The sequence below is a fragment of the Gouania willdenowi genome, chromosome 4 (assembly GCF_900634775.1).
Source record: "Gouania willdenowi chromosome 4, fGouWil2.1, whole genome shotgun sequence".
Classification (NCBI taxonomy): domain Eukaryota; kingdom Metazoa; phylum Chordata; class Actinopteri; order Blenniiformes; family Gobiesocidae; genus Gouania; species Gouania willdenowi.
Window position 1 is genome coordinate 11,053,049 of NC_041047.1, and position 20,790 is coordinate 11,073,838.

Below are 20,790 nucleotides of genomic sequence, written 5' to 3' on the forward strand. Positions count from 1 at the left end.
ACGTTCAATAGCACAATTGTTAAACAATTACATCACAGTATGTTATATCTATGGAGCAGACTCCCGTCCGCTGTCAGTGAATGGACACATTCAGTTGATAGCCAATCAGATATCTTTGATTAATAAAAAGCTCCCCTGTAGTGGCCGGGAAGAGTGTGTGTGTGTGGGGGGGGGACAGTAGGTCAGCTGGGGGGGCACTGCTCTCCGACACTGCCCAGGGTCCCCCACAATATTTAAATAAATAAGAAAAGAACAAAGAAAAAAATGGACAAAAAGTGTGACCTTTTTTTGAAAATCTAAATTAAAATGTGGGTTATTCTACTTCAAATCTCATAAAAATAACGATTCTATTTTTCATGCTCAAGGTTCAGCAAAGCCATTCAAGCAACCCTTCCCCAACATGCTCTCCCTTTGGGGCGCGGCCCCCAGTTTGGGAACCACTGGCTTAAATAGAGCTGCTGATAGTTGGACTGATTGTCATCATACATGATTCAATTAGTGTCATTCAATATAGGCTATAAATAATGAAATTAAAAAGCACTAAAAAAAGTATCTGAAAGGAGTGTGACAGGTAAGTCAGGTATTATTCTGCCAAAGATGGAAATTAAAAGTTTAATTTTTTTCTTGTTCAAGTGTGAAGTTATGTTATTCCGTTGAATAAATAAAAGTGTGTTTGATTTCCTATGAACTGAATTTTAAATAAATTTAAATAATAATTTATTTGGGTTCATTGCAAAAGTCCCTTTTGTATAATGATTGTGACTTAGTTTTGTGCTATTTGTGAATAATCAGCTGCATGCTTTGAGTGGACACAACCCTGGTAGATTCCAAGCTGTTTAACAGGTCAAACACAGTGTTTGCATCCAGAACCTCTGAAATATGACCCTGGACAAAACTTGTACCACAGAATTACAATATCAGGCAAATGTGAGTATCCCTGTTCTCTCACTACGCTTCATTCTTTTATGAATTACATTTAGTGATGCTTCCAGAAATATGTTCACTATCACCTTATGATATGTTATGATGAATACAATAAACTTGTTTTTTTTCAACAAAGTAATTCAGTAAATGTTCAACACTGACCTCTAGCGGTTGAGAATGGCAGTAAGCGACTGTCAGGATTTATTTACATCTGCACCACGTGGTCCAAGACTGATTCACAATTAATCAAACAATTTATTAGATAAATATTTTCAATCTGATTCATCCTGATGCATTAATTGCCACACCTGAATTTCAGTTATTCCCAATCTTTTTTGGACTGTGACCCCATTTTTATATCACAAATTTTTTGGCGACCCCCAAATAATTGTATTTCTAATATCAGTTTTTGATCATGTTTGTTATACTGTGTAACAAATACAGACTAGCCATGATTAGATGTGCCAGCTCTGGTATATGTATACAGTTCTTCTTTCTCTTCATTTAATTTCATTTTAATGTATTTGTTTTTTTTTTTTTTGGTTTTTTTTTGAGCAGATACAAAAAAGGAAAACAAAAAGAAAGAAAAAATATATATATTTGCGTACAAGGAAACTCCAACAGAGTAAACAATGATGATGAGAGGTTTAAAATAATATATACAATCCATGTAAACTCCTTTTTCTCTTTCTTCATTTCACTGTATTTTATTTGAACGAGATTTATATTTGAGAAATTGAAATTATAGAATACAGTTGTGTAAGATTTTGTGTTGTTTTCATTTGAATTTTAAATGTATTTTGATTAAGTAAATATTTTTCAACCCATTCCAGGAGGAGACCCCAAATGGGGTCACGACCCCAAGATTAAAAAACACTGACTTATGTTTTGTTGATATACTTCTTCAACATACTGTTGCCTTAATGGTTTACTGTTGTGGCAGTTTTGAATGGAATGAGACGGAGTCAAGTTGTAATGTTACTGGTCAGATGCGGACACAGGGATTATTTGGTCAAAGAGTTTTTTGAGGCAGACTGGTGTAGGATTCAGAGGATTCCATGTGTGTGGTTCCCATTGAATCTGTAGTTGTTCTGTGCTCTCAGGGTTTTGTATGCTGCTGATAGTGCTAAGCATAACAATGACAGAGTCTCTGAGAAGAGACCTTGGCAAATGTTGTCAGTGTACGATAGTATCTGGCCTGCTTAGGGCAGCGTGTCCAGGACCAGGAGAGATTCTGTAATCACGTATCAATTACGATGATGAAAAAGGAACTTCTCAACATGAAAGATGCTCCTAATAATTTAGATAATCCTCTAACTCTTAATTGCACTGTGACACAATGGAATTTTCAAATGTGTTGGACGTTGAATCTGTTCAACTCATGTGAAAAAAAAACCAAAAAGCACTTACCTGTAACAAAAGTTTCAGTTTTCTATTATTAAGGCACAAAATCCCATTGTACATTTATGGTGCAAGTTGCTAACAGCTTATCATCCTGTATCCAGAAATTTTGTACTTTTTAGGATTTAAGAGAAAACCTATTAAGTAAGCATATTTGTGTTTCATTTTTTTTTTTTTTTAGTTCATTTTAAGCACGAGCTAGCAATTAATTCATGTTTAAAGGTTTATTATATAACCAACGAGCCTGTCTGGCTCATAAGCTATGGCATGATTGTGTTGTTTGCTTATAATATACAGTTGTTGTTGTTGTTATTTCCTTTTTATTGTAAAGATAATAAAACTGTTTTAGTCATAATTTTGCTCCTCTGTCTCGCTCAACATTGAAGCAGACAAATATCAGGCTGAGCTCTCAATACCATTTGCTTTTCTTCCTTGTCATGCACTCTGCTGGGAGTCTTTTATGTTTCCCCTCAGATTTTATTAAGAGTCAGACTGGATCACTTTGAAAACGGGGAGGCACAGAACCAGTGAGAGAGTGGTGACCTCCTGTTGCAGGACTGAGGCCTGATAATCTCACTTCAAAGTCTCAACACTGCAGAGACTTGACTGCAACAAAACCTCCGCTTCCCCCAAAGAAAGGTCTTCGATCAAAAGACGTGAGGCTTTATTTCCAGACAAAAAGTTTTAAATCATAATCGTTATGGGCACCTGTGGAGTTAGACATATAACATGTAGTCTCAGACTTACAGATCCTTTTGTACTGAAGACACAGAAAAGGGTTTTGTGCAAACATTAAGCATCTCGTGAAGAAAACTCCAAGAAAATTCCCACCAGGACAAATCAGCAAGAGAAAAACATGGGTATGCATACCAATCAGCAGTTGCACATTATTTTCTTGCCTTGTTGCGACCATTGTTTGCATCTTTGCCTCACACCACCAAAATTGTGTATTAAGCCTAGGTCTCTCTGTATTGAGTTCTACTTGATACTATGGATTCCTCTCACTGGTGAAACTCTTATGTTAAGACAAACAAAGCCTCTAATTTGACCATCGACCTCAAACTTTACATGTGTGGGCTTGTGGTTGCCTGTCTAGTCATGTACACTGTCAAATAAACCCTCATCATATTAGAACTGAGATGGATAACTTTTGTCAAAAAGGTTTTGTCAAAAAAAGTCGCAAAACAATGATTACCTAATCTGGGGGCCACATTATCAAAATATTTTAGAATAATGACCAAACTGAGCAATAATACAAGAAAGAAAAAAGGTCTCTGAGTTGTTTTGCAATTTTTTCCTTTTTCATTTTTGTGTCTTCTTGTGTTTTTAGTCATTTTGTGTATTTTTGTTGTCATTTTGTGTAGTTTGGTGTGTTATTGGAGTCATTTTGTGCACTTTTGTTGCCATTTTATGTTTTTTAAGTCACATTGTGCATCTTTATTGTCATTTTGTATCTTCGTCAATCATTTTGTGTGTTTTTGGAGTAATCTGTATGTTTGTTGTCAATTTTGTATGTTTTGGGATTTATTTTGTGCTTTGACATTGGGGTCCGCACAAAATTTGATCGAGGACCGCATGTGGCTCCTGGGCCACCAGTTGCCCATGTCTGTATTAGAAGTATACTGCCCGTATACCAGTTAAATGTAAATTATGTATTATAAAATAATTTCTACTATGTCCAGTGCAACATTTACTGGTAAGTTTAGGACGTTTATTCATGGACACATTTGCAGTTTAATGTTGTAAAAATGCTTAATCTCATTCATTCATTGTAATTAAAAATGTGTCTCAGAGAGTTGGAAAAAACATAATATACTCCTGATTTTTTTTTTAAATGTTCTGCATATATGTATATTTTTTTAAAGTAGCTTTTTAAATTATTAGGCAACTTATCTTATTAACTGGAAATTGATTTGGGTACTTATTTAGTAGAAGCACATAATACAAATCTCCCCCAAAAAAAAAAAAAAAAAATATATGTTTCACGAATAGAAAATTAAATGAAAGATGATTATATTGTAGTTTGTTACCGCCAACTTTCTCCTGCAAATTGGAGTTCAACCTCTTACATAAGCAGATTATGGGTTTTAAAAACATACTTTTTATTAATATTAGACTCGAACTTTGGTAATCTGAAGCCTTGTGATCAATCGCCATGCTGTGCATTTTACAATTGAATCCGAGTTGTAGCCATTGGGACGGGCTTGCTGTCACTCGAGAAAGCCTCCAGAAAATGCTTAAATTGTATTCGCAGTCAAACATACTCTCCGCCTTCCCTCCTTTATGATTGGCTCCGTTTTGCCCCTGTTGAATTCCCCGCTTTGCCATTGGTGGGAAGAGCTTTCTGTCATTGTGGGGGCGGGGCTCCGACAACCTTCCGCTTGTAGTGCTGGATTGACACACAATGAGGAGCCGAGAGGCCGGGCAGACGCTCTGCAAACACCGCTGTAAATAAATACAACCACCACAGAGGCCCAACCAGCATGGAGAACCAGGTAAAGTAGCTTTTCGGCGTTTGCTCGGGGTGTGTGAACTTTAAGATGGAGTGCACGAAAGCCGGTTGTGGCAGCTCTGGATCCTCTGAGGAAGGAGGAGGAGAGAGAAAAAAACGCTCCTGCTGCTGCTGCTAATGAACTCCTGGCTCTTTGGCTCTGCTAGCTCCTGTGGACACTCATACATCGGTATTTACCGCTAAGGCTAGCCTCAGTGTGCCGCACACAAAGAAACACACTCTTAAAGCACACGGCCGCCTTCAAACAAGCAGAAACCGCTCTTTCGAGGCCAGTGCAGCCCCAGCCGAAGTCCTCCGAGGTGAGAGTGGCTAAAGGCTAAAGCTCCGGGGAAAGGTTTGTCCTCTCCTGGCTGGTCGGATAGGCGGGGTGTTGTCTGCCTGCTTGCGGCCTCACACCTCCACATCCAGGTCTGACACAGCCAAGAGTCTGGCGTCCAGCCTTTTGTTAAACCTGGCGTTTGCCCAACAGTTAGTTAATGTTTAATACGCTAGTTCGCTTTAATGAGTGGGAGGTTGAACTACAGGCATCGTTGTGGAGAAAGGCTGGTGCTCCATGTGAACTTGAGTCCTACATTTATCAAACCCACTATAAAAGCACACAGCGTACACATGTAAACTAATACATAAATGAATCATACTCCCTGTGTTTTATTGGCTGCAAATTAGCACAGATTGGATTTATGGTGCAGACAATAGAAAAGCAGGTAGTGTACTAAAATGCCATATTTGATTACTGTAAGTAAGGGAATTGCCTTGGGCCCATACATGACTATTTCAGATGGCTAGGCCTCACACCCATGGAAGGAGCTCTGCTCTCACTGTTGGCCTCTTTGAAGTTTTAACTGCATCTGTGAAAGCGGGTCCTGGGGAAGTCTTCTGCTTTCAGTTAAAAGCATGATGTAGTTGTACCCCTGTGAGCCATGTTGATCTTATTTCATGTTGATCATGGAAAAATCCTCACGTGTTTGATCTGTTTAGTGCTGAGAAGTCCTATAGCAGTTTTGATGATACATTTTTTAAAAAGAGTAAGGAAGTACATCGGATTTCTTGTCTTTTTTAAAAAAAAAAAAAAAAAGATTGATAAATAACGCTGTGAAAGCTGTCTTTATTTGACAAGGTTAACTGAATTTGAACTTTCCAAACTTGGAAACCATCAGGGAATACTCAAACTGTCTACTGAGGCTTTGGTTTTTTGTTTGAGGTACTTTGTGACTGTCAACCTGGTTAGGTTATTCTGTTCTGGGACAGCGTGTTTGTGTTTTGTTTTTAAAGATAGGTTTAGTATGATTCATACTGATTTCTAGCTCTGGTTGGTGCAAAGGCAAGACAGACTTCAAAGTACACAGTTGAGTTGGTCCCTCCTCCCTCCCTCCTTCCAGCCTCCTTCAAAAACCTTGACCCTTTTATTCCTGTAGGCTGACAGGCAGATAAGTTCACTGACGGCATTATTCGCTCTCATTGTTTGACCCATGCCAATTATAGGATGAACCAAAAAGAGCTTTATCTTAGTGATGACTGTAGAATAGCAATGAGTGTACTACTCTGTCCACCTTTTATATCCACGATAAACATCTATATCGCAGAGGTAGGGCCTCCAAATTTCTGTGATTGCAGAAAACAGACATTCTGAAATAGAAAAATCCATCTGACCTGTTTTTCCCCCTTTCTTTTTCATCACTCCAAATCAGGCTTCTACATGACACAAATATGCCTCACATGCATGTTTTGGTGACATGTTTTTCACCGGAAATTGATGATGGGATGTCTTGCAAGTGTGACTTCCACACGTAATTCCATTCAAAATGTCTATTTGAAGTGGTTATTCTAGTAGTTGTGTTGTCCTCTGATGAAAGTGAATACAGAGCTTCATCTGGTGTGTCTGCATTCAAATCTGAAAAGGCTTTGGTCCAAAGACTGGTTTAGCTGATGTTTTATTAGGTTAACTGGTGGTAATTTTACCTGGCAACACGTCGCGGAAGAAGGCAAGGCATATTTATTTGTATAGCGCATTTCATACACAAGGCAACTCAATGTGCTTTACATGATCAAAAGGTGCAACAGAAAACAAAACATTCAACAGCTTCAACATTACATTCAGCAACAAAAAAAAAACAAATAGTTTAAGAAACATCTTCTTCAATCACACAATATGGATTTTGTGAAAAACTATTGGTGAAACTTAGGTGAAAACATTATTTGTCACAAATAATTTCATCATTTTGGACCATATCACACATTTTCACGGTTTTTTTTCCTGTTAAACGGATTACTTTTGAGGGTCTAGCAGTGCGGCTAATGTTATTCTTGCATCGTAATCTTGTGTGATTTCAATGTAACTCTTCTCCTGGCTTCCGTAAATCATCTGAATCATAGAAAATGTACAATTAATAACAGTAGTTAAGTCTATTTATCTTATTTAGCATGTTTGGTTTGATTTTGTGAGGTTTAATTGCCTTCAATACAGAAAATTGAAGGCCCTACTGAGGATCCATGGTTTGCTGTTTTTATGTTTGCTCATGTGACTGGTAAATGTGTATGTGTTTGACTGTGTGTTTAAGGTGAGCATGTAAAGTCAGAAATGACATGCTGCTATTTACCATGAAGCCTTATAGTGTAAGCAACAGAAATAAGTATGGAGGTAGTTTGCTGAATAGGTAACTTTAAATTATTGCGGAATGTTATAAATCCAATTATTTAAATTAACATTTTAGCTTCAAATTGTTTTGTAGAGTTTATTTTATTAAAGGGCTTAGTTTGAATAAAGTTCATCAGATGGAGTAGAGCCTTAGCTTAACTGTGAGCCGGGATTAAGTTAATTTAATTTAGTTTCTCACACATTATACCTTCAGGGCACAGCTGGACTTGTCACATTTCTTCACTCGTGGACAGTAAATTATCAGAGTTGAAACACTTAATCTCAATGGGCTCTACCATTTACACATTGGGCTTAAAATTGCGAGTGCATGAACTGCAGAGTGAGGACGACTCACTCAAATTATAACCCTCCCCACGCACGCATCACACGCCCTTTTTCCAGCAGTTGTTTTCTTTGGATGCAGCAGTGCTAACAGGCTGCAAGTGATTCCCCTGTCACCCTTAATTTTCCAATAAATGTTACTGTTCCACCTCTTTTTTTGTATCAGAAGTTAGTTTTAGGCTCGATAAACCTCACATCTGCTGATAACACTGCTCGATCGTGTGTCTGTGTCATCCCACTGGAAATACTTATGTGGCTTATTTTAAATAGTTTACTAGCAGGGGGAGAACATCATGGACATTTAAACAGCAGCTGGGGGACTTCATTGTTTTCATGGGAGTTGGTTTGTGTGCCAAAATGTGTATTTTCCCTCAACAGGAGCAGAGAGAAGTCATTCAATATGTACAGCTTTTATTGTGTTATTTGTTTCCGATCCACTGATTAGAAACAAATGGATTAGGAGCAAGGAACACAAATATCTGCCTCCCAAAAAACTAAATATTTATCTAATGAAAATAAACCAGTGTTATTTTGGTTAAGCACGTTATTTTAGATTTAGATTTTCTAATACTAAATGTTTCTTCTTTTACAAACCAGCATTTTGACTTGATCTTAAACCTCTTTTATTATTCATGAAACATATGTCCTTAAATTGCTCATAACATGTTTTCTCCCAATTTCTGTACCCATTTATTCTCATTTGTTGCCCATTTGCTCTTACTCTGAGTAATCCCTGGACAGGTCACAAGTCCAAGTAAACAATCACAGACAGACGAGCGCCTACAGTTGCTACTCGTCTTTTCACAGATTTTACCGAGCCCATGGTATGTAATCTGTGGAAGAAAAGAAGAGCATTGCGTACCTCTGTGCCTATGCTTTGCTCTACATTTCTACACAAGGTTCTTTTTAAACATATGTATCCAATGCTACTTAAGCTATTATCTATATTTTTCAAGTTTTAATTTTGATAAAAATAGGTTCCATAAATCACCAAAATTGTCTGACATTCAATAATCTGTTGATGTTTTTGTTATTAGAGGTCCAAACTTTTGATCTTATATCTACAGTACAATTCTGTATTATTTTTGCTCATTGCAGTATCAATAAATTGAGTACTTGCCAATGTGGTTTTTTGATTTTATTTTAAAATGTTAAAATTAAAATTAAAATTCAAGGCGTTTTTCTTTTATCAAGATCATGAAGGGATAAACAAAAGTTTAAAAACTGCTTGTTTTAATTTTCTATTTCCAAAACACAAAAATGAAATGTTTTTTTTTTTTTTTTAATATTGTACGGACCAGAAGTTGCCGTTTTCAAAGTAAGAGTGCATTTGAGGATGCTGCTGTGTAGGAGAAAGAAATTCAGCGTTGTTGTGTAACAAAAGCTGATGGACATGGATCAGTATGTTGTTTTTAGAAACAATAAAAGAGTGTGTCTGAGGGAAGAGGACGTGATTGCAAGGAAAAAAAACCTCTTCCATCCACTCCCACTTTGGTGTGATATGTGTGCAGAGATTTCTGCTGATGACAAGCTTTGTTTTGCCATTTTCAAAATCACACCACAGTAAGGCTCCACAGACAGTTTAGCCTGTGCTAGTAAAACCACAGGTAGAAATCATAATTTAGCAGCGGTGTTGCCAGAAACGCACCTTCCTATATACGCTCATACTTTAAAAATGGCAACTTCCGGTCCCAGTATGTTAAAAAAAACTGATGGTATTTTGTTGTTGTTATTGTTTTTGTTTGTGTTTTACCTTTTAATTTTTTCGACTTTTAATCATTTTATCATCAATTTACAGGACGAAAATAAAATCACGTTCTGAAAATTCACAATCCCCTACCCTCCCACCCCTTATCCCCCACATATCAACAGGAAGGGTACAATCAATCAATAAACCACAAAAAAAAAAAAAAAATGAATAGATACATAGATAATACACATACAAAGGTATTTGCATATGCATTTAAAACAAAAAACTATCATTTGTTTTTGATATCCTTTTTCTGTACGAAATCCAAAAACTAAAACACACACTGACCCACCTGCTGTTAAAATTAAGGCCATTGTGGTTTCCTTTACACAAATTGTCACTGATTGTAAAATCACAACGTGGGGCAAAAAGTTTTTTGTGATCATTATATTGCCAAGAAAATAGTTTAAAAAAAAAATAGAGATGAACATGAATAAATATTTTCTTACTTTATGTAATTTGCCTTTGAAATGGAAAATATTATTGTTCACAATAACATCTCTAATAATTAACTCTAGCAAGTTAAGTGAACAAATCCCAGTATTTCCAGTCTTTGTGTGTATGTCTTGTTTGGCCTAAACATGTTTTATTCACAGTGTAATTGGAATGGAACTGAGACAGATAAGGAGGAATTGAGAAATGTCTCAACTCAACAAATGACAACAAAGAGCAAATTATCAACTATTCAACAACTGCATGTTTAGGTCTAATCTCCCTGCTTGTTTCCTGCTGGGTTTTTCATGTTTTCATTATCAGAAGACATTTTGTGTAGGGATGATAGCATCGTTCCATAATAATAAATTACTCAGTTTTAGCCTGACAGATTCTTCCAATGAATTAAATAAATAGATCAGTGGTCAGAATTACAGATCCTTATTTTTGTCCTTATTTAAATTCAGGTTGTTTACAGTATTTTGTAGCTCATTCAGGCACTGAGTTTTATTGTTTACTATTTATTTAATCATCCTCCCTTTGTTTCTGTCATTTCGCTTTTTATGTTTTCCTGTCGTGTGTATTTTGCACACTCCACACTGACGTGGAGAGGTGTAGACGATGGCAGGGACTCCATGGTGTCTGAAGTTTAAGGGCATTACTGCCACAGAAAGGCCGGGCAGTGTGCCAGGCCATGAGGTGTGCGTGTGTGTGCGTGCATGTGTGTGTGTGTGTGTGTGAGAGCTCCAGAGTGCCAGACCAGCTCATCTCAATCCTGTCCTCTTTAATCCCCCCACTCAGCCCAACTCACGAGCTGCCCGATGCGGGGGCCAAATCTTCACATTCTTCAGTCTTCCCCGGACATAAAGTGCCTTTCTGTTCCCCCCACCGCCCCCTCCTCGCCCGCTTCCCTTCGATCCCTCCCACACTCGGATCTCCCGAGCCTCCTCCACGATGTCATTCGCGTGGCCTACCGCTATCTTTGTTCTTCGCCAGCAGCTTTAAAGCAAACCAGTGAGACCAGTCTGCCTGTCTCCAGTCGCCATTGGGGAATGGGATCAGACATTTATGTGTTGTGGATTCATGGAGCTGTAAAAAAATGATCCCTGGCTTAATCTGACCACACACATTACTTTCATAATGTTCATGGTGTTTGGACTGATGCAGCATTTATATTTATTTATAGATTATATTATAATATATGATAACATATAAATATATAAATATAATATATATATTTAATAATAATATAGTTTCCATTCTGTTTCTGAAACTAAGAAAAGTCTGAAACATAATTAATAACCTGGCTACAGTCACACACTACAGCCTGAAATCACTCAAGTCTGACTTTCTTTTTTCAAATCTGATTAAATACTTTGATAGGTGTTATAATAATAATATTGATTGGATTTATATGGCGCTTTTTTCAAGGAGACTCAATGCGTGTTACAGAAACCATTATTCATTCACATCAATCATATTCATTTCTAAATCTGATACATGGCTGGGTGATGTTTTTCCAAAAGCACAAAGTCCAATTTTATCTTGACTGCTTTGTCATTTTAATAAATTAGATGTCATAATTTACTAGAGGAGACAGAAGTTGGCTGAATCCAATCTTGAAGCGTGGCAGATGCTGTTGTTAGAGCTAGTTTGTTAATACACGGAAATGCAAACCATCCATATTTATTTCACCATTTAAAGAAAAATTTTGTTTCATCAAAAAAATGTGATGGAGCATAATGGGATCAAATCACTCTTTGAAAAAGACAAAGCAGACAAAATGATTTGTCCCGGGCCTCGACAGATTTTCAACAAGACTAAACGACAAATGTTGAAAACCTATCTTTGTTAAGTTGTATGGGAGGGACCTTGGTGTAGCAGTAGAAATGCTTTTTATTTAATTGCTGTGCCAATCAATTTTTGCGTCATGTCGTTGCATTAGGGCTTGGTGATATAAACCAAAAATCATCTCTATTTTCTCTCCAAATGAAGATATACAATATAAACCTTGATATTTGTAACTCTAAAGTTCCATTTGCTGATGCAAAATGCCCCACTGGCACAAACCGCTGCACAATATGCACCACTTTTATTTTTTTCTCCTATACGGGACAGCATGTGTGAGTGAGATTTCAAATATGGCTGGTTTAGGGGAATGTCTGGGTTAGGCCGCACTCTAATTCATCTATCTGTGCTTTTCATGTTGTTCTCAGAAGTAGCAAAAGCAGCAACTCCTAAAACAAGTATTTTAACACAAAATGAGATATAAAATAACAATATATTGTTATAGGCAATATAGTAATTTTCTATATCGCCAAAGTGGAAATCTTGATATATGTTGAATCTCGATATATTGCCCAGGTCTAGTGTGTCACCAAGAATCTAAAGTGCTCATTTTTCTGTGGAGTTTGTTTTTAAATAAGTTATTTGAGGTTGAAAAACAGGATATGACAATGATTGACAGCCTCGGGTCTTGCATAGCTCTCTTTCTGAATAGAATAAACAGTTACTTCGTGAAGGAAAGCTGAGACGCTACTAGTACTAACCTCTATGATCTGATCATCTGAACAAGACGCTGGTAGAATTGCCAGTGGGAAAGATACTAAAGTTTGTGGCATAGCTGGGCTGCATAACTCATCAGGGCAGGACGCTAAATGGGCGGGACGTGTTACCAAGGCTCCTCCCGCCGGACCCTATTGCGCAGACTTTGGCTAAAAATGATGTCAAATTTGCAAGATGGAAGTGCCTCTAAGCACTGTATATTGGCTTCAAGAACATTGAGTGGGAACAGCTACAGTGCACGCCCACTGGTTTCAACCTATGTTTAAATCATAAGAGTTGATGTTGAAAAGAAGCTCAAACATTTGTACAGTATTCAAGTTATTGTACGATATTCAACCGGGTGCGACATTGCTTCTTGAGTATTGAATTAATGTGTTGAACTTTTCTGTTTAAACGTGTTGTTTCAGTGCACGGTGCAAGTGAAGCTGGAGTTGGGTCACAGAGCTCAGCTGCGAAAGAAAGTGACTTCCGAAGGATTCACCCACGACTGGATGGTGTTTGTCCGAGGACCAGAGACTGGCGACATCCAGCACTTTGTAGAGAGGGTCGTCTTCCGCCTGCACGAAAGCTTCCCCAAACCCAAAAGAGGTGGGACGGCAATGATGCTGTGTGAACGTAAATTAATTAGTCGCAGGTTCTTTCCTTGTTAAAAGCCAAATCCAGTTGGATCTATTCGTGCAAAGCAATTAGGGTTGCAGTAAATGATTATTTTAGTGTATTTTAATCAAAAAATAAATTGCACTTTTTGCTTCTTGATCTTGTTCCAAAACTAACTGATTTACAAGACACAAATCTTTTTAAGCTCTTTTCATTTCACAAAACAAATAAACAAACATGAATCTAACAAAAAAATTTCAAAGTACTTCAATTCGGTATTGCTTTCATCAATGCGTTTCATCAATATTTATGTAATTAAGTTTCCTGTTTTTGTTAAATTTCTTTTTCATAAATCAACATATAAAATATTGTTTTGACAGTTTTAAAATTACAGCGGGTATGTGTGTCTCTATTCTGTGCCTATATTATAAACAGCAGCTAACTTCCAAAGATTCTGTTCCTTTTATATTGTGTACATTTAAGACAAGTCGTTGAGTTCTTTTTTAGGAAAAAAGAATTTCACTGTCTTATCCCATCGCTTGTGGTATCAGTTTAGAAAAAAAATATTCAAGCTTCATATGTCTTCATAGATTCATCAAATTATTTTCTAAAGTTTGTATATATTTTAATATTATCTTTTGTGACTTTCTGTTGTTTAGAATTTGTTGTGGGCTTTTGCATCCCTGCCGCTCACCGCTTTACTTGTTTTTAGTCATCCAGCTTGAACACACCTGTTTCAAATCAGTGGCCCTTCATCACAATCTGTGCTGATTAAGATGGACTCATTTGGTCCAGGTGTGTGTGGCGAGCAGAAGGTGCATCTAAAACATGCAGGGCAGTGATTCCCAAAGCAAAAGGACTGATACTGTGACCACTACAGTAATAATTCAATTTCCTCTAGGAATTTGTCTTTCATCAATCATTTTCAGTGACAATTCTGTGTCTGTTTGCAGTATGCAAGGAGCCTCCGTACAAAGTAGAAGAATCGGGCTACGCTGGTTTCCTCATGCCTATTGAGGTGTACTTCAAGAACAAGGTGAGACTGAAAAAGCTTTTGTTTCTTCTGAGTTTTTAACAGTATTGTACTTTCAGGGATGTTTTCTAAAGGGAGTATTTAAAAAATTCTTTAGACAATATTAGGTGTTTTTTTTGGATGCTGATTTTTAAATACATTTTTATTTTTATTTTTTTTAAATCAATTTAAAATATATATATATATTTCCTTTTTACTGATATTTAATCACTATTTTTCTTATTGTCTTTTTCACATTTTTGTGGACGTGTTTTCTACCGCTGGAGACATTGTCACTTCTCAGCAGAGCAGCCTCACTACTGGGCATGTTGACCAGCTCCTGTTCCCACATAAAAACCTTAAATTGTGCCACTTCCGCAACTCCACTCCGGTAGATGCCGCCGTAGATATGATGATAATAATAATAAATGAGATGTTTTAAAGCAAATAGTTTTGACTGAATTTGTTCTGATTGATCAATATCTTCTGATGAACATATACAGCAACTTGATTTTTCATCTGTTTAATTTTGATATTAACTGGGTAGAATATCGTGATACGTATCGTATTGCAACATCCTTGCTACTATGTTACATCCCCTACTAGTAATACAGTTCAATTGGTCAGTTTTTGAGCATTGACTGCTCTTTTATCTCTTAACTCATTATCGCCCACCAAAATGTCAGTACCTGTTTATTGAAATTACCAAATAGGATAATTTACTCAATAACTGGTTAAAGCTTATTTGCTGATTGCCTCAGAAAATGTTTTGAGAACCTATTAATGTTGGACACAAGTTAAATCATTGTACTTCACCAGTGTGCAAAGAGCATGCTAGGGCTGCTCGATTATTAGAAAAAATACTACTCAGGATTATTTTAGTCATAATTGAAATCACGATTACTCAAACAATTACGGTATTGTCAACCAAAAAGTTACTTATTTTTTGTACAAACAATAAAAAATATACTTTTTAAACATATATTAAATCCTTCAAATGCTAAAATCAAGTATGTTCACTTTTGCACAAGACAAAACACTTCTTCCGTGTGATGTCTTTGCTCTAGGACTTTATCATTAAACTATTTTATTTAGCAAATAAAACATGTATAATTGAAAATAAAAAGAATATATAGATTTTTTAAGTAATAGTTTTTTCTCTGTTGTTTTTGTAATCGTTGAGTATAATAATCCAAATTGTAATTGAATTTAGATTTATTGCACTGCCTTAAAGCAAGCTAGATTAAATGTCATATGTTGCAATTTTTCAAACTTTTAAAAGTCCAGAAAATTCTCAATTGGTGTGTTGACTAAGAATAAATAAAAGAATAAAACAAGTTGTCATAGAATAACATTTTAATGGATTTAATGGGGGGTGGGGGCGACTGTGGTCATCTGGCTAATAGTTCACAATGATGGTTTTCCTTGGAAGAGAATCCTGTTTTGCTCCCACCTGCCGTCCAGGACTCAAATTGTGCTGAATTGGATTGATATTCCTAATCTGGTTAAGAGAGCTGGGTATTCCTTTTACATGAGGCCTAAATCAGGTCCAGAGGCCCAAGGGTAATCAGATTACTTAGGCACTTTTAAATGCAGGGAAGGCCTAATGGAGCAATAATATATGCAAGAGGTCTCTCAGTGGGAAAACCTTTGCATGTAGGCTATTAAGGGTTTGATGGTGTTGATAAGCCCTAATTTGGTGTTAGATCATTTTGTCAGTATTGGAAGTACAACTAGCAGCACTTTTACAGCTGAATCCAGTTTTGATAAAATAATGAAAGACTCTGGAGAGATGAGTGTGTGCAGCAAAGTGCCCTCATTTCCTGCTGTGTGCTTTGTAATGTTAAACCTCTGGACTCCATCCAAAAAGGCTCTTCCTTCCAATCCAAGAGAAACACAAAAGACAAATCTGTCAGGAAGAGGAAAGTAAAAACCAGCCACCATTGCTCCATTATCACCACACAAAAAGGTTGCTGTTAACTTCCCTCCCGCGCGTCTCCAGTCATTTTCCACAGCTTGTCTCGGGCCATCCTCTCTTCAGTGCTGTGCTCACATGTCTGATCTGCTTCTCTTCCGTTTTTATTTGACTCGGAGTCAGTGACTAAAAAGATAAACAAATTGGTTTGTTTTGCACATTTCCTACAATGACTGTAATTGCCTAAATCCTTTTCCCCCGTTTTAGGAGGAGCCAAAAAAGGTGTGTTTTAACTACGACCTGTTTCTTAACTTGGAGGGCAACCCACCGGTGAACCACCTGCGCTGTGAGAAGCTCACCTTCAACAATCCCACCAAAGAATTCAGAAAAAAGCTCATCAAAGCTGGAGGGGTGAGGCTGATACACACACACACACACAAACACATACGTAAGTACTCGGGTAAATGGTGTAATGGTCTGTTCCATGAGTTCTAAAGTTTTTGAGTATCTTATCAGGCCTTTGTCTACTGTGTGCACCCTCGTGTGCGTTTGTGGGACCTTTTCCTAAAGTTTTAGAAGTCTTTTACGTTTTGTCTATTAAAGCAAGGTGGCTTTATCTTTTATCTGTTCTTCAATCTGTGCATTTAAAAAAAAAAAAAAAACTAAATCCTTTATTGTATACTTTCTTACCTTATCTGTATTTTCATTTGTCCCTAATGTTTAACTTTTTACTGTGTAATGGTGTCTTTGAGTTTTTTTTTAAATGTTTTTTTCAAACACATTTTTCTGAAATACATTACCTTTCAAAAGCTCTCGTGGACAGGGATTTTAGATGACCATTTATTGTAGTGCATCTGAGACCTGTGCATGATTAAATGCCACAACATCAATGCTACAGTTTGTCATAGTTAAATGAATAAGAGTACAAGAAAAAATAATTTGAGGATTAAAATGTTTTTCTGGTATGGAATTGCTGCACTTTCTTTGTTTCTTTAAGACAAGACAACCACACAGGAGACAACATGACATACAGTGAGCAATAACTTATTCACTGGCGAAAACTAAATGGCAGCCTTTTGGGATCATGAATGTATCTTAGACTGTAGCATACTCCTAATTCTCCTTCTACATTCTGTATATAGGATAAATCTACACAAATGTATTTGATTACAATATTAGTTTTTCTGTGGAGTGTATATTACATTCCAATATTTAAATTGTACCATGGACTGTTCTACTCCTTCAGATAAAATTGAACAGTACATTTGAAAAGGCAAAACTGCAGTTATCCTGTACAGCTGCTCCTGCTCAGCAACTTAAGAAAAGATTTGTACATGGATCAGTATTTAACAAGGGTAAAGTCTCAGCCTGATAATGCCTGTGGTCTTTGAGCAGCAAACAAAGGAGTTGCTCAGGTTTGTCAGTGTATTTAAAGAGGAGCAGAAAGAAAAAAAAAAAAAAAACCTCCTGTTTCTTTAACTCCAGGTGTTGGTGGTCCCCGAGGGCACTGAAGCGGTTTCAAGGCCAAGTCCGGACTACCCCATGTTGCCCACCATCCCCCTCTCCGCCTTTTCAGACCCCAAGAAGACAAAGACCTCCCATGTATCAAAGGTTGGTAAAGTTTCCAACTCTTCATTTCATTTCCAGCTTCTTTTCGTCAGGAAATCCTAAAACTCACCGCGATGACAGGACTGATAAGTGAGTATGGCTTCTACAGGGATATATACTGTATGTGGTCGTTTGGGTAAACGCAAAGACCAATTTCATTAGTGCTTTCTCTAGAGCAGACTCACTCAGGTCGCTAAATGTTCCCAGATGTTTGGACGTCTATATTCTGGGCTACCTAGTCGGGTTATCTGCTGAGAGAGGCGACATGTTTAAAGGAAACTGGAAACTGATCCCATTCACATTTTCCAAGTCTGAGATCGACAGAGATTTCTTTAAAGCACTTCTTAATAACATTTGTTAGCTTCTCTTAACAACTTCAACTCTGCAGATGTTGCCATCACTGATGAAGCATATGTTGTTTTTCTCCCGTTTCCTTTGTTGGCTTTTATGTTGCTACATGAGTTGGTCCAAACCACCGAATACACATTTTTGGAGAAAAGTCAGCTGGGTTTCATCCAGCTGTGTCTGTATGCATCTGAAAACACATGAGCTCGCTGATATTCCAACTCGCACTAAGAATCATTATTTCAAACGGACGAACAAAGATCTTTATGTGCCAAGGATATTTGTAATGTTTAAAACAGTTTAATTATATAGTAATATACATTTCATACATATATATTTTAAACAATTGTAATTTCTTTCCTATGTTTTTACTTTATTTAAGGGACATTTCAAAATGTCATGAATGGGTTAAAAAAATTTTGTCAGATTATCCCAACACTACTAGTTTAACCAACAAATTTAAACTCAAGCAAAAGCCCCTCCCAAAAAACTTGTACATAAGAAAAAATATGGATTTTCACATGCACCAATTTACATCTTGCACGCTTTTGCATTTTGTTTGACTTTAGGAAACGGGTCCTTCAGTGTCGGCTCCTCGGGGCGACGGCACTGAGCAAATGTAAGAAGGCAAACAACCCAATCTCATAAACTATGACCCAGTTAAATGTTGGGAACCATAACTTATGTATAACACCGTTTTATTTACACTGTTTAAACTTCAGTGCAGCTTGTTGCTTCAATGCATCAGATGTTAAAGACTGGCGTCATGTTTTGCAGTAACAGTATTGCAGCGCATACATACATTTCACATCTATATTTGTTGCTGTACATCTTGGTTATAAAACAGTCATAACAAGATTAAGCCATTTTAAATACTCTTTTTTTTTTTTTTTTTTTTTTTTTTTTTTTGGAATGTATAAAACAACATATAAAATAAAAAGTAAACAGAGCATTCTGATAGTTTCAAGGTGTTGCCCTTCCGTCATAACAGGCAAGCTCACTGTTGTATAATGACGGGGACAACCTGTGCTTTTTGTCAGTCTTTAGAGGAGACTCATTTTGTCCACATTCTTGTAAATTTATCCATTTATAAATTAAGTGAACAAGTATTTTTTTTTCAATTTGATATATTTTTTTCACTGTCTATCATTTGCTTATTGTGGGAGGTTCAGGGTTTGTCCATCTTCCCGTGATGTTTTTTTTTGCTTCCGTTACCATTATTAATAAATGTCTATTCAGATTCTCCATGAGGGAGTCACCTCTTCACAAGCAGGGAGACTTTTAATCAACGCATCCCGTCTTAATTATTGTCACGTTCATGACCACAATGTGTCATTCATAGAATACTGTGATCACACCCCATGCTATGATTAGCTTGAGGATGCGAAATTGCTTTATTTAGTTGATGGTTGCGTTCTCTCTCTCGCTCTCTCTCTCTCTCGCTCTCTCTCTCTCTCCAGGAACCCAGCAAAGAAGGAAGTGGCAGCAGCAGCAGCAGCAAAGGACCCAAACCTCACAAGCTGACAAAGGAGCACCGGGAACGTCCCAGGAAAGACTCTGAGAGCAAAGCCACGTCGAAAGGAGACGACAGGGATGGCAGTAGCAAAAGTGGACGTGATACCTCCTCCTCTTCATCTTCATCCTCCAAAAAGCCATCAGAAATTAAAGTAAAGGAGGAAGTGAAGGTCCTGCCCAAAGCTGCCTTCAAGGAGCCTAAGCTCACCCTGAAGGAGTCAAAGATGGAAGGTATGTCCCCTAAAGGAGGAGGGGCTGGTAGTGGAGGGGGTGGTGGTGGGGGAGGAGGAGGAGCAGCCCCAGAGTCCAAAGCACCAGGGAAAAGACCTTCCACAGTAGATTCACCCAAACCCAGCACCAAGAAGCAAAAAAAGGGCAGCTCTGAGGGACTAAAGGGTCCGACCGGTGGTACCTTCACAGGAACGTCTCCTCGCATCTCGTCATCTGCTGCCAGCCAATCGTACTCCGAAAAGAAACAAGGGAAGGACAAAGGACGCTGGGTCAAGAGCAAAAATGACACGCAGGAGCTGAAGGAGCACAAGAAACTTCCTGAATCAGAGGAGTCGAATTCTGAAGATGAAGCCTCGTCAAAGTCGGAGGTAAACAGGGGCTTTGTTTTTAAGCTGAAAACATGAGGAGACGATTGTGATGTCGTACAGATGAAAATAACCTCTGACCTTGATGGGGAAAAAAAAAAGAATGTCAGTATTTTATTTTACTTCTGCTTTATTTTTTCGACTTTCGCGAGAATATTTGACTTTTGATTTATTGAAAAATAGTTTCAGTGTTTTTCAACCTTGGGGTCGGGACCCCATGCAGTATTGCCTGGAATTAAAATAGGGTTGCCTGAAATGTCTAGTAATTAGTGAAAAAAAGAAAACTTGAGTAAACAAAAGGGATTAAATGTTTTTACAGTTTTTGAATGATTATTCTTTTTCAAATAAATATCAAATTACTGTATTCTAAACTTTATAGTTTGTAGTTAAAATAAAATGTAGTATAAAATATCTGAGGTGGCTACTCTGTATTTGTAACACATTTTAATAAACTTGGTAAAAAACTAGTTCAAGGAGAAAAAAATGTCCTTGGGGACATTTGTTATCAAAATGGGGTCACGACCTGAAAAAGGTTGAGAACCTCAGGTTTATACAGTAAATGGTGCACATCACTTCTAATATTTGTTATTAACGGTGTCAAACTTGTCTCTTTAAACTTGTTTACTTTCCTTGCAGCAGTC

General features: G+C 37.2%; 1 protein-coding gene across 1 annotated transcript in view; it reads left to right on the plus strand.

Moving 5' to 3' along the window:
- The first annotated feature begins 4,713 nt into the window (after positions 1-4,713).
- mllt1a (MLLT1 super elongation complex subunit a) overlaps positions 4,714-20,790 on the plus strand; it is a 16,352-nt gene continuing 275 nt past the window's right edge. The window contains exons 1-6 of the mRNA XM_028443921.1: positions 4,714-4,820; positions 12,969-13,149; positions 14,112-14,194; positions 16,353-16,496; positions 17,571-17,696; positions 19,499-20,152. Of these exons, the coding sequence (XP_028299722.1) occupies positions 4,809-4,820; positions 12,969-13,149; positions 14,112-14,194; positions 16,353-16,496; positions 17,571-17,696; positions 19,499-20,152 (1,200 nt within the window). The 5' untranslated portion in view covers positions 4,714-4,808. The remainder of the gene's footprint in view (positions 4,821-12,968; positions 13,150-14,111; positions 14,195-16,352; positions 16,497-17,570; positions 17,697-19,498; positions 20,153-20,790) is intronic.